The following is a 26,795-nucleotide window of genomic DNA, read 5'->3' on the forward strand; positions in this document are numbered from 1 at the left end:
AAACATCCTCTAGTGCCCAAAACATTTTGCACCCCATCTGAAAGAAGATGAGGAAGAAGAACTTGACCTGGGTGTTGACAGCTGGCTTGGAGAGAAATGTCCTGTCTTTCAAACAGAGGCTTAATGTGTGGAAACGGACTGTTGAAGCTTTTTTTGGGCCTAATGTTACTTGATTTTAAAATGACCCAGTCATCCTTTGTTAAAGGGACAGGACATTTTTCTCCGGCTAGTTAGCATCATGAAACTTCCTGAATGTGATAGAGGGGGAAAATGTATTTGGGATGGGTGAGTCTGGGCTCCTTCGTTTTGGGGCTGGCTCCAAAGAGAAAGATGTCAAGACCTGGTACAGAACATGAGCTGATTCAGTGTATTTATTTTGACCTGTGTTTAGAAAACATTTTTAAAGTGCCCCATGTAGATTTTATGTCCCAATAGCATATACTTGAACTAAATTATTTGATTAGGGAAAGCTTGAACTGTGTGGTTTAAATGTTCAAACAAATTCAAAGTTTTAGATGTGAATCAAATTTTACCAGTATTCTAGTAAACATAGAGAGTTATAGCATGGTAAAGGTAAAGGTTTCCCTTGCTCAAAAGCCAGTCGAATCCGACTCTAGGGATGCGGTGCTCATCTCCGTTTCCAAGCCGAAGAGCCAGCACTGTCCGAAGACGTTTCCGTGGTCATGTGGCTGGCATGGCTAGACGCCAAGGCGCACTATGTTGTTTAAATTTAAGAACTACCCAAAGGCTCTAACAAAACCTAAAAGAACTGTGCATAGTACGTCGTGGATGTTGCTGCCCACTTATCTAGTTCAGCAGCATTTATCACTCTTCCCTAGCGTGGACCGTCTCCACTCCTCCTATCTGAAGCACCTTTCCAGAGAGTGGCACTGTTCCTCAGCATCTCACGTCACAGACTCAGGGCAGCTCTTCATTTCTCCAAGGACACGTTGTCATTTAAAAAATATATATTAAGGACACGTTGTCATTTAAAAAATATATATTAAATGCCATGAGTTTAATATTCCTTAAGTTTATCTGATGACGATGGTCTTGGCATTGGGAAACTGCTGCCAGAAGAGAGGCCAGGCTTGCCTTCCCATTAGAGCAGGAACCTTTGCTGCCTTATTTGCTTTGGAAGGATAATCTGAGAAATGCTTGCGGGGCGGCCAGTTTGGTGTAGTGGTCGGGAGCGCAGACTCTGATCTGGGAGAGCCAGGTTTGATTCCCCACTCCTCCACATGCAGCTGCTGGAGTGACCTTGGGTCAGTCACAAGTTGTCTCAAGAGCTGTTCTCTCATGAGCAGTCCTTCAAAGAGCTCCCTCAGCCCCACCTACTTCACAGGGTGTCTATTGTGGGGAGGGGAACGGAAAGGAGATTATAAGCCACTCTGAGGCTCCGAATGAAGGGCAGGGTATAAACCCAATCTCTTCTTCTTCTTAAAGTTCTCAGTCTGCTCAGCTTGGGAGCCTTTCTCTTGTGACTTGGTCCGTGGCTGTAGACCAAGGGGGAGGGTCCCCAATGTTTTTGAGCTTGTGGGCACTTTTGGAATTCTGACACCACGTGGGTGGGTTCAACCACAAAATGGCTGCCATGGGAGAGAAGAGAAGAAGAAAAGAGATTGGATTTATACCCCGACCATCACTACCCAAAATTGTCTCAGAGCGGCTTACAAACTCCTTTCCCTTCCCCTCCCCACAACAGACACCCTGGGAGGTCGGTGAGGCCGAGAGAGCTCTGACAGAAACTGCTTTTTTTCAAGAACAGCTCTTATCAGAACTACGGCTTGCCCGAGGTCATCCAGCAGCTGCATGTGGAGGAGTGGGGAATCAAACCCGGTTCTCCCAGATTAGAGTCCGCGCACTTAACCACTACACCAAACTGGAGGAGGGGCCACACACACAGAGGGGCACCCAAGTGCAGGGGAGAAGAGGGGCAGTTAAAAATTACACTGGGAAAACAGGTTCAATGGCCATCTGACAGCAATGCGGATTCTGTGAACTCAGGCAGATTGTGAGAGGGAGGGCAGGAAGGGTTGCCCCCGTGCTTAGTTCCTGTGGCCCTTTCTTACACGCCCAGGGAAATGCTGATTGCCCCTTTGGGGTCAGGAAGCAATCCGGGAGGGGTTTTTGTTATCTTCTCGGCATGGAACAGGGGTCACTGTAGGTGTGGAGGGGGAGGTAATTGTGATTTTCCTGCATTGTGCAGGGTGTTGGACTAGATGACCCTGGAGGTCCCTTCCAACTCTGTGGTTCTATGAAAAAGGAGTGTCGAGAGCAGGGCTTTTTTTGTAGAAAAGGCCCAGCAGGAACTCATTAGCATAATAGGCCATACCCCTGACAGCACAGCTCATTAACATATTAGGCCACACCCCGTGCCTTCCCTGGCTTGCCTGGGCACCCTATGGCTGCAGGGAGCACGGGCAAGCCCCCCCTTGAAGAGAAGGGAAAGCAGTTTGGACTACCTTCCCTTGGCTTGCCTGGGAGCCCCGCCGCTGCGGAGAGCCCGAGCAAGCCGGCCCTTCAACAGGCATGTTTAAATGCCTCCCCAATCCTTCCAGGGGCCCCCCTGGCCCACCCGCCTCGGAGTCGTCAGGGGGGTCGTTCTCCAGGCCTTCCTTCTGTAGCCACACACACAGAGGTTTTGGCTGTAGTGGGCGTGGCCAACTCTGAAGCCAGCCGGAACTCCGTTCCTGTGCGTTCCTGCCCAAAAATAGCCCTGGTAGAGAGAATAAAACAAATGCCATGGTGGCAGCTGCCACTGAAACAGTATTATTTTAATCTGCATATCTACTGAGATCTTCAGTGGCAAATCAGAAGCTCCGCTGAGCAAAAGCCCCACCCACTTTCTTTTTTAAAAAACCACAAACCTTGTTGGGCACCAGGAAAGGTTGCCAACAGCCACCACACTTGGGGGTCCCTGCTGTAGAGTATTCAGTGCAAAGAGGCTCGATAATTCAGCACGATATGCCTTGTTCACTGAGTTGGTTTTTGTGTTTTTTGGAAGACGATAGAGATTTGGGAAATATATCACCCCCCTACTTCCGTGCACACAATGGTGGTGGTGGGGAATGGGAAACTAGGCCAGTGCTTCTATGGTTCCAGCTGCTTGACCCTTCTGGGTCTCTTGGGTTGTGTGACTGGGTTACAGTCTCCAGTGAATGTTTGTATCTTTTGCGCCCTCTTGAGTTAGGCAGTGATCCAGAATCTGGGTTTGGGGGCTTTCCTGTTAGAACCTTGGCTGGCTTTTAATTTGAACCTTGTTCTACCCCCCCCCCCCTGCTAAATGTGCTGGTGCCGCGTCTGCTTTTAATTCTGATACAATCTATGTTTATCTGACAGGGGTGTCTCCAGCTGTTTTAGAACATAGAAAACAGATTGATGATTTAAAGAAATTCAAGAATGACTTTAGGGTAAGTGCCTTTCCCCCCTTTGCCGTGGAGGACGGTGATTGCAGATCAGGCTGTATAAATGCATCCCTCTTCCATCTTATATGTGTAAGATTTGAATGCCTGCCACGCTGGGAGCATAATTCTGCTAGAGTGAAAGACCTTTTGTGTCCATTTCATTTTGGAGGAGAGAGTTGGGTGCACATGTACCACCCACTGAAATCAGTAGGGCTCAAGAAAGCTTCGTTTGGCTCTGCTGTGCCTGGCCCGAGGGAGGCCAGGTTAGCTGCCACGAGGGTCGGGGCCTCCCTGGTGGAACGAGCTCCCGAAGGAGATCAGGGCCCTGCGGGACCTCTCACAGTTCCGCAGGCCCTGCAAGACGGAGCTCTTCCGCCAGGCATTCAATTAGGGGCCGCCGCTGTTGGATCGCCCGACCATTGCAGCACCTGGCCCATGTTTTTCCATCGAGTTGTTGCCATAAAGAAACCACGAGCAGAAGAACATCTTGGAACATCTGAGAAACAGAAATCCATTGAAAGTGTGTCATCTCAGTGAATTTTAATTGCCACCAGCACTTTACGCTTCTTGATTTGTAGTGTTTTAATGATGATGTTTTAAGCTGTATACATGTCGTGTTGGAGCTGCCCTGAGCCTGCTTGCAGGGAGGGTGGGGTACAAATTTGATAATAAAAAAATCAAATTAAAAAAAATGATGACCTTACTGTTTAAATTCCATTAAAAGGGCTTCCAGGCTTCACGTATGGCAGCAGGGATAGGAAGGGCATCCAATACTCCCTGTAAGCCGTGGAGTCCTGTGAGCAAAAATTCGACTTTGTGAGCGACTGGCATTAATGTTGTGAGCGAGCGATTTTGCTGCTGCATGAATTACTTTGCCGTGGAGCCCTCCTTCCTGAGCTGAGACAAAAATCTGTGAGCCGGAGGCCAAAGAACTGTGAGCTAGCTCGCACCAACTCAGCTTAGAGGGAACACCGAGGGCATCCCCACACACCTATTTGCATTCCTGTTGTTGGCCCTACGACAGAAGGGGGCAAAGAGCAGCCGGTGGGTGGCATCCACTCTGGGACACCTCTTTGTCTGCTGCTGGAGCTATATCCTGCCGAGGGTGGTCGGGTGCGCCGACAGCCAAGCGTGGCTTGAGGGGGGGGGGGGAGGCAGGCTCTTGGACCTTAATAGCTGGCCGAAATGTAATTGTAGAGAGCTGCTTCCCTTACTGTGATTGCGTTCACTGGTGGGGAAGAGGCTGCCTGTTATGCAGTTGTCAAAACAAGTAATCGCTTTCCCCCCATTCTTGGCAGGGCTCCTCTCTCTGTGGCCCTTGGACCAAGAGCTCACCCGTTCCCTCCAGCGTGATTTTAATTTGCACTGTCCTTGATTTTGCCGCTAGGTTTGGTTGCATGGTTTTAAAATAATTTTGACGTGCTCAGAAATGTTCATTTTTCAAGGCACACCTGAAGTGCCTGAGCATAGTCGAGTCCTACAAAACCAGTCCTGGTGGCTTTAAGGCCGGTTCCGCCCAGTGAGGCAGCAGACCCAGGTTTGACACCGAAGAGGGAGCTGCATCATCCTGCCTCTCTTGAGTGTGCCTGCATGACACTTGTCTGTTGGCCCTCTCTGTCTCAATCACATTTTTTGGGAGCATGCTTGTGGTCCGGTCCCCTCTAAGCTGAGTTAGTGTGAGTTAAGTTCACAGTTTTTTTAGCCTCCAGCACACGCATCTTTGTCTCAGCTCAGGAAGGAGGGCTCCAGAGCAAACTAATTTACGCAGCAGCCAAATCACTCTCTCACAGCTTTAACGCCAGTCGCTCACCAAGTAGAATTTTTGCTCACAAGCAGTGTTCCCTCTGAGTTAGTGTGAGCTAGCTCATAGGCTTTTAGCCTCCAGCTCTCACATTTTTGTCTCAGCTCAGGAAAGGTGGGTCCAGAGCAATGTTCCCTCTAAGCTGTGAAATCTTGTGAGCAAAAATTCGACTTTGCGAGCCACTGGCATTAAAGTTGTGAGCGAGCGATTTGGCTGCTGCATAAATTAGTTTGCTCTGGAGCCCTCCTTCCTGAGCTAAGACAAAAATGTGTGAGTTGGAGGATAAAAAACTGTGAGCTAGCTCACACTAGCTCAGCTTAGAGGGAACACTGGTCCAGCGCAAACTAATTTATGCAGTAGCCAAATCGATCGCTCACAACATAAGAACATAAGAGATGCCAATGTTGGATCAGGCCAAAGGCCCATCCAGTCCAACACTCTGTATCACACAGTGGCCAGAAATACCAGGTGCCATCAGGAGGTCCACCAGGGGGTCAGGACATTAGAAGCCCTCACACTGTTGACCCCCCCAAGCACCAAGAAGACAGAGCATCACTTGCCCCAGAGTCCCTATCTATACCTTGTGGCTAATAGCCACTGATGGACCTCTGCTCCATATGCTTATCTAATTCCCTCTTGAAGCCGTCCATGCTTGTAGCCGCCACCACTTCCTGTGACAGTGAATTCCATGTGTTAATCACTCTTTGGGTGAAGAAGTACTTCCTTTTATCCGTTCTAACCCGACCGCTCAGCAATTTCATGGAGTGCCCACGAGTTCTTGTATTGTGAGAAAGGGAGAAAAGTACCTCTTTCTCTACCTGCTCTTTCCCATGCATAATCTTATAAACCTCAATCATGTCTCCCCTTAGTCGTCATTTCTCCAAGCTAAAGAGTCCTAAGCGCTTTAACCTTTCCTCATAGGGAAAGTGTTCCAACCCTTTTATCATTCGAGTTGCCCTTTTCTGCACTTTTTCCAAAGCTATAATATCCTTTTTAAGGTGTGGTGACCAGAACTACACACAGTATTCCAAATGAGGTCGCACCATTGATTTATATAGGGGCATTATGATATTGGCTGATTTGTTTTCAATACCCCATTGGCCTTCTTTATTGCAGTCACACACTGTCTCGACATTTTCAGTGAGTTATCTACTACAACTCCAAGATCTCTCTCTTGATCAGTCTCTGCCAGTTCAGACCCCATCAATGTGTATTTATAGTTAGGATTTTTGACTCCAATGTGTATCACCTTGCACTTGGCCACATTGAACCCCATTTGCCATGTTGACGCCCACTCGCCCATCCTTGACAGATCCCTTTGGAGTGCCTCACAATCCTCACTGGTTTTCACCACCCTGAACAACTTCGTATCATCCGCAAATTTAGCCACTTCACTGCTTACTCCCATCTCCAAATCATTAATGAACAAGTTAAAAAGCAGTGGACCAAGTACTGATCCCTGCGGTACCCCACTGCTTACCCCCCTCCACTGAGAGAACTGCCCATTTGTACTCACTCTCTGTTTTCTATTAATTAGCCAGTTTTTGATCCATAGAAGGACTTGTCCTTCTATCCCATGATTTTTGAGCTTACTTAGGAGCCTTTGATGAGGAACTTTATCAAAAGCTTTCTGGAAGTCAAGGTAAACAACATCTATTGGGTCCCCCTTGTCCACATGTTTGTTCACCCCCTCAAAGAACACTAACAGGTTAGTGAGACAAGATTTTCCCTTACAGAACCCATGCTGAGTCTGCCTCAATAACTTTAATGCCAGTAGCTCACCAAGTAGAATTTTTGCTCACAAGACTCCACAACTTAGAGGGAGCATTGCTCACAAGACTCCACAGCTTAGAGGGAGCATTGCTTGTGGTATATCTCAAAAATCATGTGTGAAGGGTTCCATTACACTAGATGTTCCAGTACACCAGAACAGTCTCAGGAACCCATTTGTCCTGAGCAGCTCCTCTAGAGATTAGGTCCGGTTAAAACAACCCTATATTTGTGTGCTTTGCTTTTATGGTAGTACGGACGGGAGCAGTAATAACTTTAGCAAATATCATTATTTTCAAGTTGTAGACTATGGAGATAATGCATAAAGCACTGACCGTACATTGTGCCCGGTCTCTTGTCTGTCCTAAGTCAGGAGGTACTTGTTGAAAAGTATAAATCCTTTCTTTCCCCCAGTTACAACCAAGTTCCACGCCAGAAACGGTGGAACAGCTGCTAAGCAAAAACAGAGACAATGAGAAACCGAGGGAGGCACCCAAGGAGAAGGCCGATTTGAGCTGCAAAGACTCCCTCGCTGAAACCAGCAGCAATGCTGCCTCCAACAGTGGCAGCAGCAAGGCCAACAGCCCCAGCATGTCGCCCACTGGCAGCACCCTGGAGCAGAAGCGAGGGCCGGAGGTGACTTCTCAGGGGGTGCAGACCTCCGGCCCGGGAGCCAAGCAAGAGAAGGAGGAGAAAGAAGAGAAGAAAGACACCACAGAGTGAGTGGTCCTCGTCACGCGGCTTGTATGTGGATCCCTGAATATCTGGCGGAGCGGACGGCAGCCAAGAAGGCCCAGCAGAGCTTTGTGGTTTCTGTTGCACTCCAGTTTGGTGTAGTGGTTAAAGTGCGCGGACTCTAATCTGGGAGAACCGGGTTTGATCCCCCACGCCTCCACTTGCAGCTGCTGGATGACCTTGGGCAAGCCATAGTTCTGATCAGAGCTGTCCTTGAAAAAGAGCAGTTTCTGTCAGAGCTCTCTCAGTCCCACCTGCCTCACAGGGTGTCTGTTGTGGGGAGGGGAAGGGAAAGGATTTTGTCAGCTGCTCTGAGACTCCGAGTGAAGGGCGGGGTATAGATCCAATCTTCCTCCTCCTCTTCTTCTTACCCGTGATTTATGCATTTATAGAATCTCTGGGAAGCATTTTTGTTCATATTTTACTTTTGTCTTTGAGAATGTGCACGGGACTTTTGCAGTGTTATCTGACGAGGAAGTAGCATTTAGGGGAGTGTTGGCATCTAGCTTCAGTGTGGCTACCTGTAAATCCAGAGTGGGGTGGTACTTTTTCTCATGCCAGTATATCTCCTTCTGCGGTGTGTCTCTTCAGAGTGAAGTTGGTGTTTCAAGAGAGGCGCTCTCTCCAAGGGGGGTGGGGTTTGCATACTTGTACCGGTTTCAGACTTCCACTGGGGGGAGTTGCTGCCTCAGGTTTTTGTCCTGCCTTCTCTGAGGAAACCAGCTGTGAATGGTGTTCTCTCCCCCCCCCCCTTCTGAATTTAGTTAGGTCGGTGGGATTTGCCTGAGTGGGTGTATTTCTCAATCTCAGCAGAGAGCTGCGAGCATCTTGGAACTGAGCCTTGCAGTAAGAGGCATGGATTGGGTACTGGGCCTTCCAGAGAGCTGGCTGAATAATAGCTAGAGCTTCATGCTTCGCAGCTGTCTTCTGGAGCTTCTGTTCCACCGGGGGCGCTGCATGTGTAATCTAGCAGTGCTTCGTCCGCAGCTAGAGTGGAACGAGACAGGCCTCTTGGATGCTTTCTCTCTGACCCCTGCTTGGAGCACAAGCAGCCTGCTAGTCTAACAAGGATGCAGGGACAGGGATCCATAAGCCAGCTAGCACGGCCCTAGTCGTGGCCAATCTCAAGCCTCATGTCTATGTGGCTTGCCTCCAAAGTTATGGCTGGGGGCGGAGGTTTCAAGGCGTGGTTTTTGGAGTCGAAGTTCTAGATCCTAGCACTCTTTACTCAGGAGAGGTAAATCATTAGAATCTTTGAAAGAGGCACTAGTTCAAATAAAGCACTAGAGAAAGACCATGCCTTCTGTCTCTAAGAGGGAACGCTGCAGGAGGGGTGGTAGGGGAACCAGATCTGGTTCCTTTCATCCTTGGAAGGCTTTCCTTTCAGGCCAAGAGACTTCTGGTAATTGAGAAACCCCCTAACATTAAAAAAAAAAGCTACGCTTTTTATTTAAATATTAAATGATCTGCTCTGCAAATGAATTGAAGTTTATTTAAATATTAAATGATCTGCTATGCAAATGAATGAAAATGTCTATAGTACAGATGTAATTCGGCAACCTATTTTAAAATGCTTGGAATCAACCAGGGTAAGTCTTCCCCGCCCTTATTTTGCGTGCATAACTGTATATATAATTATATAAGGCAGCAATAGTGCTAGAAAAAGAAGCCCCTGGCATGAAATCATCTGGGTTCTGGAGGCACTTTTCTCCCTCCCCCAGTTCACTCCCAACAGGCTGAGGTGATTGAGGAGGCAGTCTTCCTCGTGTTAGATTAGGATGGGTGCCTGTGTTAGAAAAGAGCAAGAGTCCAGGAGCACCTTAAAAGACGAACAGTTTGTGGCAGGGCAGGAGCCACAAAAGCTCGTACCCTGCCACAAATTTTGTTAGCCTTTAAGGTGCTACTGGACTCTTGCTCTTTTCTATTCCTCCTCATGTTTTTACTTTTGCTAGGAGAAAGGCCACAGCCTTCTCTCCTGCCCAGTAGGAAACATTAAACCTCTGAGCTCTTAAAAACTATTCAGAGAGGCTGTGTTACAGAATCTGTATCTCTCCGTCCTGAAATCTCGGCCTCCCCTGGGGTCAAGTGGGGTTTTTTTTTTGGTTGTCGTTTTGTTCTTTTGTTGTAATCCTTCCAACATGTTGTATGCTTCCAACATGCAGACCCACCCCCCTTTAGGTCAGAGCTTCATAGTGTTGAGAGCATCAAACACCTGGGCTCCTTAACCATTGCCTTTAAAGCAGGCAACATAGGGGCAAGTGCTCCCTGTATCCTGCCTGGGAACCGGTCTTTCTAGAAACATGAGCTTGAGGCGTGTGTTTTCGCCTACGACCGGTAAGATCTGTCGATGACTCTGCTTCATGTGTCTCCCCTCCCCATGACTTTTCTCGGTTCTGATAACATTTTAAAGTTGGGCACTTTTTTTTCCGTTGGGGGTGTCTTTCTGCAGCTGTAGTACTCCCAAAACTATGAGGCTAGATCCCCCCCCAGGCCAGTTGGAAGTTCAGAGCCTTTACAAGATCCTGTCTGCACTAGAGATGTGAAGGCCTAGGAAACCCCCCCCCCATATTTTTCCTGAAACCTTTTTTGTTTTTTCCCGAAAACTTGGAAAAATTGAAAAAAGAAGAGAAAAGGGAAAAAAATGATTATGGAACGTTTTATTTTAACATGATGAATAAAATATTTTAAGACAAGGTGTTCAAATATTTTCCAAATCATTTCTAAAAAATACTTATGGTATCAGATTGATCTAATTTCTGTGCACTAAGGACAAGCAAGTCCTAGGTTACCAACTGAACTCTCCAATGCAAGAACAAGGTGCATTTCTTCCTTTAGGAGGTGCTATTGTCACAAGAAAAGAAAAAGGTTTCAGTTTTGTTTTTGCATGTGGGTGGGTATTCTGTTTGTAATAATTGGTTGGATACACTATATTTTTAATATGCTAGTTGTGATAATTTCATGCCAAGTAAAAATGGTCCATAGTCATATTTTATGTTCCTAAAGTAACAGAATGACTTTCAATCTGGAAAAGAAAAAAGAAGTGCTAATGTAGCATTTTTTTCAATTTTTCCAAAAATTTCTACTTTCCCCCCAAAAAAACCCGGAAAAAAACTGGGTTTTTTTCCGAGCTTCAAAATTTCCAGAAATTTTACATCTCTAGTCTGCACTGGTAGTAAGAGAATTTAGCCATCTCCAAATGTCCTGTTGTGCCCTAGAAGGTGAAACCATCACAGTTAGATCCGTCGTTCACTTCCAAAGCATCCTCTCACATGCTGCTTCTTTCTCTGTCTCTCTCTTTTTTTTAAAGACAAGTTAGAAAATCCACACTGAACCCTAATGCAAAGGAGTTCAATCCTCGGTCATTTGCTCAGGTGAGTAGAAGGGGAGGAAACGTCCTCCTCTTTCCCCTTTGCTGTTCAAAAGCTGAAGTGCTGCAGGTGTTCCTGCCTCGTTGGTGTGCAGCTCGCGAGGACGATACCGTGGCTGCTGGGGGTGGGGTGCAGTTGGCCCGCTCAGGGTCCGCCTGTAGCTCAGCTGTTCCGTCTTGTTTGCAGCCCAAGCCTTCTACCACCCCGACGTCGCCCCGTCCGCAAGCCCAGCCCAGCCCTTCCATGGTGGGCCATCAGCAGCCCACTCCAGTGTACACTCAGCCTGTTTGTTTTGCACCAAATATGATGTATCCTGTTCCCGTCAGCCCAGGCGTTCAGGTAAAATGCACAGTTGTTTTGATGGGGCAAACCAGTAGGCATTGAAGAAGCCTGTCATACGCTCTGACCTGGGTAGCCCGGGCAAGCCCGAACTCTCGTCAGATCTCGGTGTCAGCACCCACTGTCAAACAATTGAGTACACACTTCTAGAAAGGTCATACTTTATTGCCAGTACTATGGTGGCAGGAACATGTTCACTGTTAGGAATAACTACCATCTAGAAAGCAGATAGAGATATAGGGCATTCAGATGCACTCCCCCACCACCACCTATGGGCCAATCGGCCTGACTCCCGCGGGCAGGAAGGAGGACCAGAACAGTTAGAGCCGAGGCTGGGAATGAAACTAGTCACACGGTTAATTGATGGGAAGACACTACACAGGCAGGCTACAAGGTCAGCGATAACAAGGGGAGAAGAGCAGGGAAAGGAATGCGGCATCAACTGGTACATAGGTCATGAAAGCGAACCCGGACCCATAAACAATATGGCAGCATAGCCAGAAATCTATCTCCTGGACGTATTTCCCAGTTGTTATGAGCAAAATGACATATATTTATTGACCTATATCCTTACGTCAGCCAGAATATTAATAGCTAAATATTGGAAATCAGAAAAAGTTCCAGTAAGAGATGAAATTGTCAAGGAACTGTTAGAAGTGGCTGAAATGGATAGACTTATTACTTCAAGAAAAAGATGGTAAATATTTCAAAAAAGATTGTTTAGAGTCTATAAATGGATTGAAGAAAAATGTATATAATGGACTCATACTATGGAAGACACATGTAATATTATATATATTCAATTTATGATATAAAATGATAAAAATTGGAAAAAAATACAGTAAGATTTAGAACACATTAAAACATATAAAATTAGTAGCCGTGCTTGCCGTAGGCAGAATCCGGCCCATTGACGTAACTGGGTATGGCCGGTTATCAGTAGGTGGGAGACCGCAACCTGGGGGGGGCCATATGCGGACACCCACTGCCTCAGCCAAAGGCCTGGCGGAAGAGCTTCGTCTTGCAGGCCCTGCGGAATTGAGTAAGATCCCGCGGGGCCCTGATCTCGATGGGGAGCATGTTCCACCAGGTGGGGGCCAGGGCAGAAAAAGCCCTGGCCCTGGTCAAGGCTAGGCTAACGTCCTTTGGGCCAGGGATCGCCAGGAGATGTTGACTCTCGGAGCGTAATGCTCTCCGAGGCATATATGGGAAGAGGCCGTCCCTTAGATATGTTGGTCCCGGGCTGTATAAGGCTTTGAAGGTGATTACCAACACCTCCTTTTTCTTTTTATCATTGGCTTCAGCGGAGTTGTTCCCCAGCTTCTTCTTTGAAACCGCAGTGCATTTTGGAGGGTGTTTTTGGGGTTGTGTCAAGCGTCCACTTAGAGTGGCAGAACTGGCCCAAGGAAACCAGAACAGTGATGGCAATTAAAATCGAATGGCAAACTGTAACTGGCCGGGTGAGAACCATGTATCTGGCAGAGCATGTCTGGCAGTAAATCATGTGTTAAAGTTGTCACATTGTGAGTGCGCCTGGAGAATGGGTGTGGTGTGCACGCACGCGTCTGTGGCTGTCTTCATTTAACGGCCTCCCATCTTCCTTTACAGCCCCTGTATCCTATTCCCATGACTCCCATGCCAGTCAACCAGGCCAAGACCTATAGAGCAGGTAAAGGTGAGAATAATACAGCATTGCATGTTCTCGTACTCAGCTTGCAGATGGAATGACTAACTCGTCCCGCATGTGACTTTTGTAATATGCTGATATAAGATGGATGCATCCTTCACCTTTAGGAATGTTCCTCACTCGTCCTCATGTCTGTGCCGCCTCCTCCTAATTTGTTCTTAGTTTTCTTAGATTTTTAATCCCTCTTGGACGGGCACAGTTGGACTTTCCCTGCAGGGTCCAGCCTCTCGACTCCGGTGCCCACCCAGTGCATGCTTACTTGAACTGGTAGTGCTTGATTGGCGAGTTGTTTAATCACTAAGGAGCGAGTAGGGATGGAAGGTGTCGCTGTGGTAGGGGCTTTTGCCTCCCCTTTGAAACTGTAAACGGGTCAGTTTACTATTAACCCTCTTGATTTCGGAAGCTCCTTGAAAATGCAGGGCTATATCAAGCACAAGGCTGTGAAGAGCCCCTTTGGAGCCAGTTTGGTGTAGGGAGCCAGCTTGGTGTAGTGGTTAAGTGCACAGACTCTAATCCGGGAGAACCGGGTTTGATTCCCCACGCCTCCACTCGCAGCTGCTGGTGTGACCTTGGGTCAGTTACAAGTTCTCTCAGAGCTGTTCTCTCACGAGCAGTCCCCGAGAGAGCTCTCTCAGCCCCGCCTACCTCCCAGGCAGTGCTCCCTCTAAGCTGTGGAGCCTTCTGAGCAAAAATTCTACTTTGTGAGCCACTGGCATTAAAGTTGTGAGCCAGCGATCTGGCTACTGCATAAATCAGTTCGCTCTGGAGCCATCCCTTCCTGAGCGAAGACAAAAATGTGTGAGCCAGAGGCTAAAAAACTGTGAGCTAGCTCACACGAACTCAGCTTAGAGGGAACACTGCTCCCAGGGTGTCTGTTGTGGGGAGGGGAAGGGAGAGGAGTTTGTAAGCCGCTCTGAGACTCCAAGTGAAGGGCGCAGTATAAATCCAATTTCCTCCTCTTCTTCTTTGAGCCTCCAGACCAAGATTCTTCCCTGGGTCCTCCCATCTTGACCAATACTCTGTCTAAGCTGTGGAGTCTTGTGAGCAAAAATTCTGCTTTGTGAGCATTAAAGCTGTGAGCGAGCGAGTTGGCCGCTGCATCAATTAGTTTGCTCTGGAGCCCTCCTTCCTGAGCCGAGGCAAAAATGTGTGAGCTGGAGGCCAAAAAACTGTGTGCTAGCTCACACTCACTCGACTTACAGGGAACACTGATCTGGACCCCAACCCAAACGTCACCTGAAAACAGATAGCTGAGTTTTCCTGGCTCCTGGAGCCTTCAGGTTGACCAGGGGCCTCCAGAGTTTTGTCCTTCAAGACCCTCCTCACCCTCTACCCCCTGCAGCCTTGTTTCAGTAGCCACGTTCTTCCCACAAAATAAAAGTCAATAGAACAAACTAGGCACTCATGAAATGTAATGCCACGTTACACTTCAGTGTCGTGTGCATTGTTTGTTTGTTTTTGTAATCTAAATGAAAAATACAAATGATTTCTTTTTAAGATGGCATATTCACGGAACCAGCTAATTTTAAAACGCTGTGGTGTCTTAGGTAATCTTTTTTTGGATGTAGTCCTCAGAACCCTTTTCTCTAGTTTCCCTGCACCGGCTGCTGTATATCTGTCACAACGGAGTGCTCTTTTAATACAGGAGCTTAGCCAACGGTTGACATTTCCACATGAAGTTTTGATGTGAGACGTTTCTGCTTCTCTTGCTGCTCTGCTGGGGACCGAATCGTAGTTCTTCCCCAGTTCTCTCATGGGAGGTAAAGGTTCTTGTGAGGCTTCCAGTAAGAAATTGCTTGTGTTCGAGCACAAGTATGGAGCTGGGCTAGTTTTCGCCGAGCCCCTGTGCAATAGCCTCCAAGCCAACACGCACGATCGGATGACCCTCTGTCCCAACCAGTGTTCCCTCTAAGCTGAGTTAGTGTGAGCTAGCTCACAGTTTTTTAGCCTCCGGCTCACCCATTTCTGTCTCAGCTCAGGAAGGAGGGCTCCAGTGCAAACTAATTTATGCAGCAGCCAAATCACTTGCTCACAGCTTTAGTGCCAATAGCTCACAAAGTAGAATTTTTGCTCACGAGACTCCACAGCTTAGAGGGAACATTGGTCCCAACTGAAAGGAGAGGCCTGTGTTTGATGTGTTTCTGGAGCATAAGCGTCTCTCTCTCTCTCTCTCTCTCTCTTTCGGGAAAGGTGCTTTCATTAAGGTGCGCTCTGTCCTTTGCTTGCAGTATCGAACATGCCCCAGCAGCGGCAAGACCAGCACCATCAGAACGCCATGATGCACCCGGCCTCTGCCGCTGGCGCTCCCATCGTAGCCACGCCGCCGGCTTACTCAACGCAGTACGTCACCTACAGCCCCCAGCAGTTCCCCAATCAGCCTCTAGTTCAGCACGTGCCACATTATCAGTCTCAGGTATGCCTCGCACTTCTTTCAGCTGTGCTCTTTGCGGCGCCCCCTTCTGCCCCGGCCGTGGGAGGCTCACTTTGCATGTTGCCACGCTGACCGCTCTGGGGAAACTGAACTGCCACGTAACACTTCAGAGAAAGTGGCGGATGCCAGCGGTTGTGGGGGCAAACCTCAAGCTGCAGAACATCTGTCCCACGTTATGTTGTGTTAGGAGCCAGGAACTGGAGGCCCAAACCTGCCTCTGTGAGGGGGAGTGTCTGAGGAGGAAGAGGTGTGAAGAGGACGGTGACTGGGGCCACAGGATTTGCCGACAATCCAGATAGTGGGAACGAAGGGCCTTGGCTCACAAGCGGAAACTCAATTCAGCTCGATTTATTACAATCAAAGATCAGCAAATACCTTAAAAGGTTACATATAGTTAACAGTGAAATACAGCCAGGCAGTTGGCACAGGTAAAATTTTAGTCGAGACAACATGGATTTTAAAATTTCCTAAGAAGTAATAGTCTTCTGTCTGGTTAGGATAGCCAGAGCACAAAATCTTGCTACCTTGGCAGTAGTTTCATTACAAATATCAGCTAAAAGAAGAGTAGAATAAAACTGATTTGACCTGCCTGGGTAGGCAACGATTATTGGCGTAATATATTCAGAACGAATCTCGTGATAAAACCGGCAAGATGAAAGAACGTGCTCAATTGTCTCGACCTGTGCAGAATTACAAGGACTGGAGTCGGCTTGCGTGTGGGGTGTGAGCATATCTCCCTTGCAGGAGGGCAGATGGGAGAACATTTAATCGTGCCAAGGTAAAAGCTCTGCGGTGCTTTTGGGCGTTCTAATGAATAAAGGCAGAGGTCATTTCGGGGGGATCACGGGGGAACACAGATCCCCCGGGTGAGGTGCGGGGGGCGGGGCACATGACGAAGCCCCGCCCCCTGCTTCCAGCCGCCCCGCTTCCGGCCCTCATTCAGCCAGGAGGAGGCAGGAGAAGAGGGAGGGTAAGTCGCTTCCTCCCCGCCTCTCCCCACCCCTGCCTGCCTGGAGCCAGGGAGGGCCTTGGTGGGGCTTCCTCGCACTCCCGCCGGCCTTGCAGGTCCACTGCCGGGCCCCTGATGTCAGGGGGTGTGGCATATGCTAATGAGTTCTTTTTCTTTTCTACGAAACGACCCCTGAATAAAGGTAACTGGACGGAGCAAAATTTAGTTTTTTATTTCTCACCACTGAAAGGTGTGAGGCTCGTGTTCTGTCCATTTGGAGAGGTGCCCCATAATCTCTGTTTGACAACAGCTTTGGCTCCTTGAAATCCAAGTTGTAGAAGGCAGTACTAGAAAAACCCAGTTTGTATTCTGTTGTGGAAACCCCAAGCTGAAACTCAGTGTGGCCTTCCCATGAAACTAGTTTCTGACCAGGGTGTGAGATACGTGGAACCTACAAAGTAGAACAGATTTTGAGTCCAGCGGCACCTTTAAGACCAACAAAGGTTTATTCAAGGTATGAGCTTTTGTGTGCAAGGCACACTTTTTCAAATACATCGGAATGGGAGGTAACAGTGCAGACTTATAGACAGAGGCTGAACAGCCCATTAGCGTCACCATGATGTGTTAAGATACACAAAGACAAAACTAAATAACAAGCTAAGGTTATAAGGTCAACAGTTGTTTTGATGTAATTAAGGGGAGGAAACAGTGAAGGAATAAATATGCCAACATAGGAGATAACCTACAAAGGTTTAGGTTCCGGGTCTCCTCACATAACTGCCAAGGCGACTGACAGCTCTGTAGGTGTTGGAGCGTTGAAATAGAAACTCTTTTTGTATTCCTCTGGGCCTTGTCTCAGGCCACAGTCTGAAGGCACATGCTGCAGCAACTGGGCTGAAGCTGATAGGGTCTGGGCTGGGGTAGTGCCTTCTGGACGATGCCTTGAGTTCAAGGAAGGAAGGAAGGCCGGATATCGGTGTAGTAGATTGATCTGAGAGCTGATGTAACGCGGTGGTTGAAAGACTGAGCTTTGAGACTCACCTCCGCCATGAACTCAAAACGGTGATCTTAGTCAAGCCGTTATCTCACAACAATAACGACAGCAGCACCCTCCTTTAAAGAGCTGCTGTCAGGTTTACAGCACAACCGTGTACGTGAGACCCTTTGAAAATGCCAGAGCATTCACACAAGTGCTACATTTTAACGTCTTTGAAACAGGCAAACGGTCAGCATTTAGTACAGGGCAGGAAGCAAAACCATGTCTAAGGCCTGTCTTAAATAAATCATGTATGACTTAACATCATATAAGGCTTCAAATATTTCTCAAATATACAACAGTATTCAATACAAGAAATAGGCTGGAGATTTAAAGCAGTATCTTAACATTTACTACTTGGCACTCCCAAAAGAAAGACTTCACAGATTCCAATTTCACAATTTCAGTGGACTGAAAAACATGATCTTCAAATAAAGCGAGTACATCCACTTCTTAAGACTTAAGATGGACAATATAAAGTACGTTGCAGTCAGCCAGTGGATCCAGTCCTTAGGACTTGAGACAAACAATAAGAGAGAGGCTGCCGTCAACTCATCCTCCAGATTATTCAATGAGTTTTTGATCCCTTCATCAGGACTGCAAAGGGGGACTCCCCAAAGAGGCACAGCCACAGGAACTTCTCAGCCAATGCTGCCTCCAAACTGTCTTATTGTACAGCAATGTCTCAAGACTGCCTTATTTTCCTTTGTTCATGATGGAGACGTGTAGCCCAACTCTAGGTGCTCTTCCATCTAAATGAATGTAAAGACGGCTCTTAGTGTTCCTTCTGAAAGTGCAGAAGACGGCTGAAGTATGTGAAGTTACAAGGACGGTGGAGGGATGGCGTGCCTGAGTGTAATCGGCTGGGTGCCCTTTGGGTAAAAACTCTCCGTACACCCAGCACATGGCACAGTAGCATAACAACAGCAGTCGTACGTGTGTACCTATGAAGCGGCCTTGTACGGAGTCGGTCCATTGGTCCATCTAGTTCGGGGTTCTCCTCTGTGATGGACAGTGGCTTTGGGGCACATAGGGCAGGGGGAAAAACATTCCCACCCCCACCTGCCATCTGAGATCTTTTAAACTTGAGATGCCAGGGACTGAACCGGGGACCTTCTGCTTGAAGGACAGGTGCTCTCTCACCCTGTCTCGTGCAGTTTTATATCCTTCCTAACATCCTTCCTATAGACTTCAGTTTGTTTGACATTTTGAGCGAATATGTTAGAACGCAACGACAACCGTCACCCAGAGCTGTACTGCATGGTGCCGCATGTATATGCATGCACCCCTCCTCTGTCACATAAGCAGTTGCGTGAACTATCTCAGAGACTCCCTCGATCACAGCGAACAGGTGCAGTGCAGCATGGCCCCTACCTGCTGCTTCTGCTGCTGGAATCTGAAAATGGAGAGCCCTTTGCCTTCAGGAGGTTCAGTTAGCTAGTGATGGAACAGAGCCCCCGTATTGTGCCGCCAAGAGGCCAGCAACCCGTAGGAGCTAGCAGATCTGTTGCAGAGGAGAGTTTTGGCATGGTCATCGAGCTTTTGTTTATAATGGGCAACACCAGAGTCCGCCTCTAAAAGGCAAAGTCTTGTGGCTAAACATTTTGGCCTATTTTTCCGAGGGACTTGCTAGTTTGAAGAAAGGCTGCATTTCCATACAAGGAATACTGATCCTCTGTCTTCCGCGCTCTCCCTTTGGCAGCACCCCCACGTCTACAGCCCCGTAATACAGGGTAACGCTCGGATGATGGCACCACCAACGCACCCCCAGCCCGGCTTGGTTTCTTCCACAGCTACGCAGTATGGTGCCCATGAGCAGACGCACACGATGTATGGTAGGAAACCTTTTCTGTTCGGCTTGGGTGTTTTAAGACCCCCTCCCCTTTGTGCTGGGGGGGGCTGGGTTTTACAGGCTGGGGCAAAGAAATGGAGTGCTTTGTGTTTGAGGGCAGACAAAATCCATGACAACCTATTAAGGTGTCCCGCAGTCACTAGAGCCTGGAATGAAGGGCTGTTGTCAAGTATGAACTGGTGTAATGGGATGGCTAAGAGAACGGGCTGTGGCCCAGAAGGACCCTCACTTAAATCTCACTTCTGATGCAGGCCAATTGCTCAGCCCTTCTGGCTTGTGGGTATGATGATGATACCGGTGTACCTTACAGGGCTGCTTTGAACACTGCAAGGGCTGTAGAAATGCCTTTTCCTTGAGCAACTAGGACAAAAATCTGACTCTTAATGGCATATTTAGAACTGTAATTTCTCATGGAGAGCCAGTTCTCTCTCTCTCTCTCCCCCCTCTCTCTCCCCCCCCTCTCTCTCCCTCTCTCTCTCCCTCCCTCCCTCCCTCTCTCTCCCTCCCTCCCTCTCCCTCTCTCTCTCTGTCATTACTTGCAGATCTTTAACCACCACATTACCACTAACACAGCAGCACCTCTCAGTGGAGATATGCGGCTTTGACAATCTTTAACACCCCCCTCCCCCTCAAAAAATAAGTCAGAGGTGGAGAGAACCCTATCTGTTACCATGAGGCTGTCCTCCCATTCTACCCACTTGGGCCAGCAAAATGACTTGAGACAGCCCTGCCTTATAGCTAAGCAGAAGGAAAGAAACATGGCTTGCCTCCCTCCATGTTCCACTTCCCTCTGCCGCCCCACCAGCCACAGTTGGGACACTCATCTGGAGCTTCCTTCTAGATCTCATTGTATTCCTTCCCACAACGGGCATTACTCCTAGTTTTAACTATATTTATTTTTAATTGCTCAAATGTTCTGGTTTTTTTATGCTCGCCACCTTATGGACTGTGATAGGGTAGAAGATTGGCATAAAAATATGTAAAATAATAATCACAGACATGCTGGCTTACAGCAGCCTGTGTAGTTGTTCAGTGAATGGATTCTGGACTGTTGACCATACTGACCTTATGTAATGTGGCTTGAGTTGCAGTGAGAAAGGCGGACTCTGAATAGCATAAGCACCTTGTGGGCCGCTTCCTGGGTGGGACCGCAAACATTGTTTAAGTAATATTAGGTTTTCCTATCATTTGTGTTGTTATTTTGGGATCCTGTCCTTGTTCTGCTTGGAGGAAGCTTTTCGTTTGGGAAAGGCACTAGGTCACCTGTCATACTGCCCTCGTCTGCCGGAACACTGTTCAGAAGCGGAAAGGCAGGGAGAGTAAGTAGGCAAGTGAGGCACGTTGCCATTTTAGTGTAAAGGGATGGGCACATCTGTAGAGAATGCTGTGCATGGCTGCGAAGTAGCCAGGGAATCTCCAGAGGGGATCCCTCTTATCAGAATCATGTCGCTTCAGTGCTGTGCAAGACTCAGCCATACACAGCATCCTTCAGAAGATAAGAACCCTGCTGGATCAGACCAGTAGTCCATCCAGTCTATCTCACGCAGTGGTCAGCCAGTTCCTCTGGAGGGCCAACAGCAGGGCATAGAGGCCGAGGCCTTCCCTTTATGTTGCCTCCTGGGCCCAGCATTCAGAGGTTTACTTCCTCTTTCAGTGTTGTTCATATCCTGCCTGTCTGTACATCCAAGGCGGGTAGCAATCAGTGTATTAAAAGCACTTTAACTGTATTATAAAGCTATATACTCAAATATAGATGAAAACAAAGATACCAGTGGCTTCTACCACTTTGCAAACAGTAGTGCAGCTTTACAAAAGAATGACCGGACTGCCTTACGCTGAATTGTAGCAGAGGAGCTGCTCTCTAGGAGCCTATTCGAGGAGACCGGAAGTATGGCAGGGAATGGTTGCACTCCCAACTGCTGCACTTAATGTCTGGGTAGGAGACCACACAGTTACAAGCGGTTCTAAGGACCTCCTTGGATACTTGGGCCTATGTTGATTATTATTTTTTTTTAAACAAACAGTCTTGATTTTTCTGGCCCAGAAGAACTCCCAAGGTTCTGTTGGGCAGCTTTTGATCATGACTCAGAGGGCCGAGGCAGCCACAGGACGACTCGTTGGCAAAATGTTAGGGAGCTTTTGTGGGCTTTATGGAGAGCACATGGTGCAAGTTGAGTAGGGGGCTGATCGGAGTCCCTCTGCACACGAAGAAGGGTTGCGAAGTATATAGCTGGCCTGGAAACAGCCTGTATTGGCCTAATGGGGTGCTCAGCTTGGTGAAACATCCAGCCACTTACAAAGGGAGGCTTGGTTTTCATTGAGAAATTCTCCCGACCACTGTTTCTTTCCATTTTAACATCTAGTCGTGTGTTTTTGGCACGCTATTACAGTCAAAACCTTGGAACAGGCTGCTGTTCGTAGGAAGCTGAACTTCCTCTGAGGTTTAGACAGTCAGTCACGTATGTGATTTGCAGGGTTCGGTAATACGTGCTCTGTGTTGTAATAGGCAGCATACCAGCTGGGCTTTATGTGATCTGATGCCTTTCTGACCAAGTGCAGCAATGCAATTACTTGTAGCAGTGGAAAAATTTGGAAGTTCGTTTTCCGGAGTGTGGTGGCCGAGAATGAGCTCTCAGCCCGAAAGTCCTTTACTCAAATACTAGAAATAAGGCCCGTTGTGGAAATAAATACAACGGGATCTAGAAAGAGGCTCTGGGAGAGTGCTCTGGCTTTGGGCAAACAGTGTCAGTCTGCTTTTAAAACATGAACCTGGGACCTGCACACCACCAGAATACAGCAGGTTCCATATGCAACTGACATTCCAACTGCCTTGCGGGGGGGGGGGAGTTTGAGGTGTGGAATGGAGTGAAGTCCAATCAGCTTCCATATGCAAAAGACCAGGTTGTCGCAGCAGTTGTGGTGTGGGCGGGACCCGGGCTTTGCCTTCTGATTGGTGGCGATATATGCTGAGGAGCAGTGCCATCAGCCATACACTAAGGGAGTGCATTTTAGAATTAGAACTTTGGCACCCACTATTACCTCAGCTGTCATATTATTAAGTGGCAGCCAGCCGTTTGCATTCTCCCAGACTAACTATCCAGTCTGCAATATGGCGAAAACAAAACTGATCTGCCTTACAGGTGCTTGCTCTTCAGGTCACTGAAATAATACATGTGAGATATTGATTAGGCTAAACTGTGAGTGGATTATTTCCACTAGAGCAAAATCTATAAAGGGCATTTGCAGTAACTGGTAGTTCATTGGTGGTCAGCACGTTGTATCAGGCAGTAGGATATATTATATGTTTGTAACAGACTCCTTCTGATTAAGTGTGTGTATAAACAAGTAATTCATGCTCACCATTAATGCCCAGAGCCTTTGTTAAAACTTGACTTCTGAAGTGAAAACCCAGCTAAAGTGTATTCCTGTGCTTGATCCTGGTTCTGCTTCATATTTACTCAGCGTTCTTCTGTGTCTGATTCTCTCTAACCTCCTGTGGTTTTCTTTCCCTGTTCAAATGTGGTGTGCTAAACAGCAATGTGTTGGGGAAAGGGGGCTTTGCATATCGAGGAATCCAGTTTTCTGGGTTTTAATCTGTCCCCATCTCCATAAAAAAGAATAACGTATTGGTCTTCACTGTAAATCAGTTAAATTTCTGATCTTTATTCTTCATGTTATATGGAACACCTTTTTAGTAGTTGACATTTTAATGTTGATGAAGACCAACTTTTGCCATCTGAATTCACCTGAAAATCTTTTAATTTATTCTTAATTGCAAATTGGTGTGTGCATGAAAACAATCATTGACTGTTTAACCTTTCCAGGAGACTGGAAGTGGCGCTCTAATCTCATGGTACGCAGCTAATTTCCCTTTCTATTTCCCCAAATTCAGCATGCCCCAAAATACCCTACAGCAAGGAGACAGGCCCTTCTTTCTACTTTGCCAGTGAGTTGGGTTTTTTTGTACTAACATTGATTTGTACAGTAAACTTGAAAGAATCTGTCAGAGGGAACAGGCTTGTTGAATGGCTACTCTTTCACTTTGCATCAAACCAGATCAAATTTAGTGGGAGCTTTTTTGTTGGCAGCAAAGTATGCTCATAGCTGTCTGAGGAAGACTCATTTCTGTCTAGGGAGAAGTTAGGTGGGCCACCTAGACTGGGTCAGTTTTGATGGGAACTGTAAAATTTGGACTGTGGTGGTCCAAAGGTATATAAAGTACAAAAGTATCTGAAGAGAGCACAACTCTGAAGGGCAAGAACTGGGTTTGGAGGACTCCAGGAAGAGGGCACAGTTTTCACACATTGTGCTGGCACAGTTGGAATGCTATTGAAGTACTCAGTCTTGAGAACGGCACAGCTCACTTTGAAAAGGCAAGGGCTCTGGCTTGGATTCCACTGCATAATTATGATCCTCTAGCTTTCCCAAAGGAATTTGTCCCTTGTGTTTTTTCAAGCAAACCAGAAGATCTAGAGTCTCTCAGAGCCTTACCTAGGGAAGAAGAGTTCTCCTCACACTTGTAGGGTTTTGCTGATCTGCAGATTGTGGCAGGAACCCCAAGTATTCATATTCTTTATTAGGGGTTGGGAACAATGCTCCCTCTAAGCTGTGGAGTCTTGTGAGCAAAAATTCTACTTTGTGAGCCACTGGCTTTAAAGATGTAAGCAAACGATTTGGCTGCTGCATAAATTAGTTTGCTCTGGAGCCATCCTTCCTGAGCTCAGACAAAAACGTGTGAGCCGGAGGCAAAAAAACTGAGCTAGCTCACGCTCACTCGCCTTAGAGGGAACACTGGTTGGGAATCCAATAGACTTTGTAAAAAGCTGCCCCAGAAATGGGGTGGTGACCCACTGCCTCTATTCAGAGGGCTATAATGCAGTCTCAGTGTTTGGTTTGGTGCACTTGAAATCCTTTCAACAAGCTTATTCTTTTCGCAGACACCCCCCCCTTTTAAAGATGGATTCCACTGTACTCTTGTAACATGCATTTTCATAATTCTGAATGTATTTACGCTAAGAGTGGTTTGCTTGCTGTCATTCAATCAAAGGCCAATATCATTATTGCCATCTTACTGGGAATGGCAGAATCATGTGCCGATTATGGTTTCATTCAGTCACTTGCCACTGGATTCGTGTGCAGTGCCTGTGTGCAGAAAATCTAAACTGGTGTTGAATTTGGCTGGCCTCTCCTTCCCCGGCCTCCCTTTCTTTCTACACTTCCTGCTGCCCTGGTAATTTGACCTCTTTTTGGGTTATGGTAGAACTTGTGCCTTCTCAGCATTCTGTTGCCCTCTTTAAAAGCATCTACTTCTGTTGCCGTTTTCTCTTTCCTCTTGCTGACATGTCGTTGTACAGTCCCTTATGTGCCGTAGTGCTCCACATAACCGAGCATCCATTCCCCAGTTACTTATTTACTGGAAACCTGTTGGATTGCGGGTGTAGGGGAGAGGTATAAGTAGAGGCAGATCAGCTTAATTTGGCTTGGCTTGTAGCTAAGGATGTATTCAGAGGAACAGCTGAGGTTAGTGGTCATCACAGGGCATATTTCCCCCCTCCCCAAAAGACTTCTCAGGTTAACTGGTCTGTGACAGATGGGAGGTCTTTCCTTTGGGTGTCTGTTGTTTTTCCACGTCCTTATGTGAATTGCAAAACATCACGATAGTGATTTTTCTGCAGTTTCTCGGTCCTGGAATACTCGACACTTGTCCAGGTCTTGCTTAAAAGTCACTGTGGGGTCTGGTCAGCGCTGACCATGGGCCGCCTCGTGCTGACTTTCTCTACCAGCAAGATAATTGGTACTCTGTGCCTTTGATGAGGTCTGTGGTTTGAGTGAGACACTAGCAAAAACTGCGCCCAGAACAGAAGCAAAATTTTAGTTCAGGGGCACTTTAGAGACCAGCCAGGTTTCCCAGGGTATAATCTTTCGAGAGGCAACGCTCCCTTTGTCAAATACCTTGACCCTGGAAATCTCATCGAGTCTTGAAGGTACTATTGGACTCGAATCTTCCTCATCTCCTGCAGACCAGTGCAGGTACCCGCCTGAAACTATCTTTAAAGTATGTTTGTTTGTTCTGAATGTATCATGCATGAGCACCGTGAGCAAGAGATGTTCCCCCAGGTAACTTGGAATTTTGTGGCAGTAACATAAAGTCACAGAGGGGAGTAAAGAGGTAGGATATAAAGGTAGAGGGGGCTCAGTCTTACTGATTTACATTTGCACCCCACCGCTCCACATAAAATATCTGTGATTCACCAGTTTAGTGGTTGGAGTGTTGGGCTGGAAGATTCCTGTCCCCTCTCAGGTGTGAAGCTTGCCACATGACCGTGGGACTGAATAGGGCCCGATGGTGGATTTTTAAACAATTTGAATGTCAGCCAGATGTGAAGTAAGAAACGCCATTAAGAAGGCGATGGAGAGAGGTGCGGAGGACGGAGAGGGGTGTGCCGTCACTGCTGGTGTGTTCAAGTCTCTGTTTTCCTTTTTCCCTCCCGCCCAGTCTCTACTGGCTCTCTTGCACAGCAGTATGCCCATCCCAGTGCCACTCTGCACCCACATCCGCCACACCCGCAGCCTTCTGCCACACCGACGGGGCAGCAGCAGAACCAACATGGGGGCAGCCATCCAGCTCCCAGCCCAGTGCAGGTAAGGCGGACGACCGGAAACCGGCACGAAAGACTAAGCCTGTCGGTGTACGTGGTGCGTGCGATTGGCCGAGCGCCTGCTCTGTCATCTGCCTCTTGCGCAGGACGTTGGGTTGATTCTGCCTGCCTGGGGCGGTACATTAGTAGGAACTGGTCCCCAGCCCATCTCTAAAGGACTCTGCTGGTTCCGTTGGGATTAGTCACCCTGGTGGACCCATGTTTGCTGCAAGTCAGAGCCCAACGTGTCTTTTTATTGTAACACGCACCTGTACCCCCTTTCTAGTTTAAAATTGCTCTTTGCACAATGCAAAAGATAAAATGGGAACCATCTACAGACATACGGCTCAAAAGATAAAGGGGAGCAGAAGCATTGGGTTGTTTTTTTTTTTTTAATTCTGCATTTTAAAAATGTATAAGTTCTTTTTAATTTGTGCCTTTTAATCTTGCTTTTTGGACTGGTATGTTTTGAGTTCTTGCAGCCTGGTTGTTGCCCTGTTTGGCCACATTGAGTCTGAAGAGGCAGGGCAGGATAAGGAAGTTTAAAAGACGGAAATACCAGTGGTGTTGCAGTGTCTCAACCTGCAGTCCCAGCCAGGCGGCAGGCTTGCCTACGGGCTCCACTGGGGGAGTGATTCCGCAATTGAGGTGCTGCCATAGGGAGGGCCAGGACTGGAACTCTTGCCCCAAGGGGATTATTCCAATAAAAGAGCAACCCTCACATCTTACAAGGGGGTGGAGACATGCACATGAGATTTCCTCCACCTGTAATGCCGAATTCG

The 26,795-nt window shown here is 47.6% G+C and overlaps 1 protein-coding gene across 4 annotated transcripts in view; it reads left to right on the forward strand.

Moving 5' to 3' along the window:
* Window positions 1-26,795, forward strand: part of ATXN2 (ataxin 2) — a 60,208-nt gene that overhangs the window by 29,146 nt on the left and 4,267 nt on the right. Inside the window, exons 14-22 of one of the 4 annotated variants that reach the window (XM_015413224.1) lie at window positions 3,343-3,413; window positions 7,393-7,697; window positions 11,021-11,084; window positions 11,268-11,420; window positions 13,029-13,095; window positions 15,336-15,520; window positions 19,226-19,358; window positions 23,268-23,321; window positions 25,872-26,017. In XM_015413224.1, the coding sequence (XP_015268710.1) occupies window positions 3,343-3,413; window positions 7,393-7,697; window positions 11,021-11,084; window positions 11,268-11,420; window positions 13,029-13,095; window positions 15,336-15,520; window positions 19,226-19,358; window positions 23,268-23,321; window positions 25,872-26,017 (1,178 nt within the window). The remainder of the gene's footprint in view (window positions 1-3,342; window positions 3,414-7,392; window positions 7,698-11,020; window positions 11,085-11,267; window positions 11,421-13,028; window positions 13,096-15,335; window positions 15,521-19,225; window positions 19,359-23,267; window positions 23,322-25,871; window positions 26,018-26,795) is intronic. The other 3 variants (XM_015413225.1, XM_015413222.1, XM_015413223.1) reach the window with 3 other exon arrangements.

The sequence above is a fragment of the Gekko japonicus genome, unplaced genomic scaffold (assembly GCF_001447785.1).
Source record: "Gekko japonicus isolate JY-2015 unplaced genomic scaffold, Gekko_japonicus_V1.1 scaffold10, whole genome shotgun sequence".
Classification (NCBI taxonomy): domain Eukaryota; kingdom Metazoa; phylum Chordata; class Lepidosauria; order Squamata; family Gekkonidae; genus Gekko; species Gekko japonicus.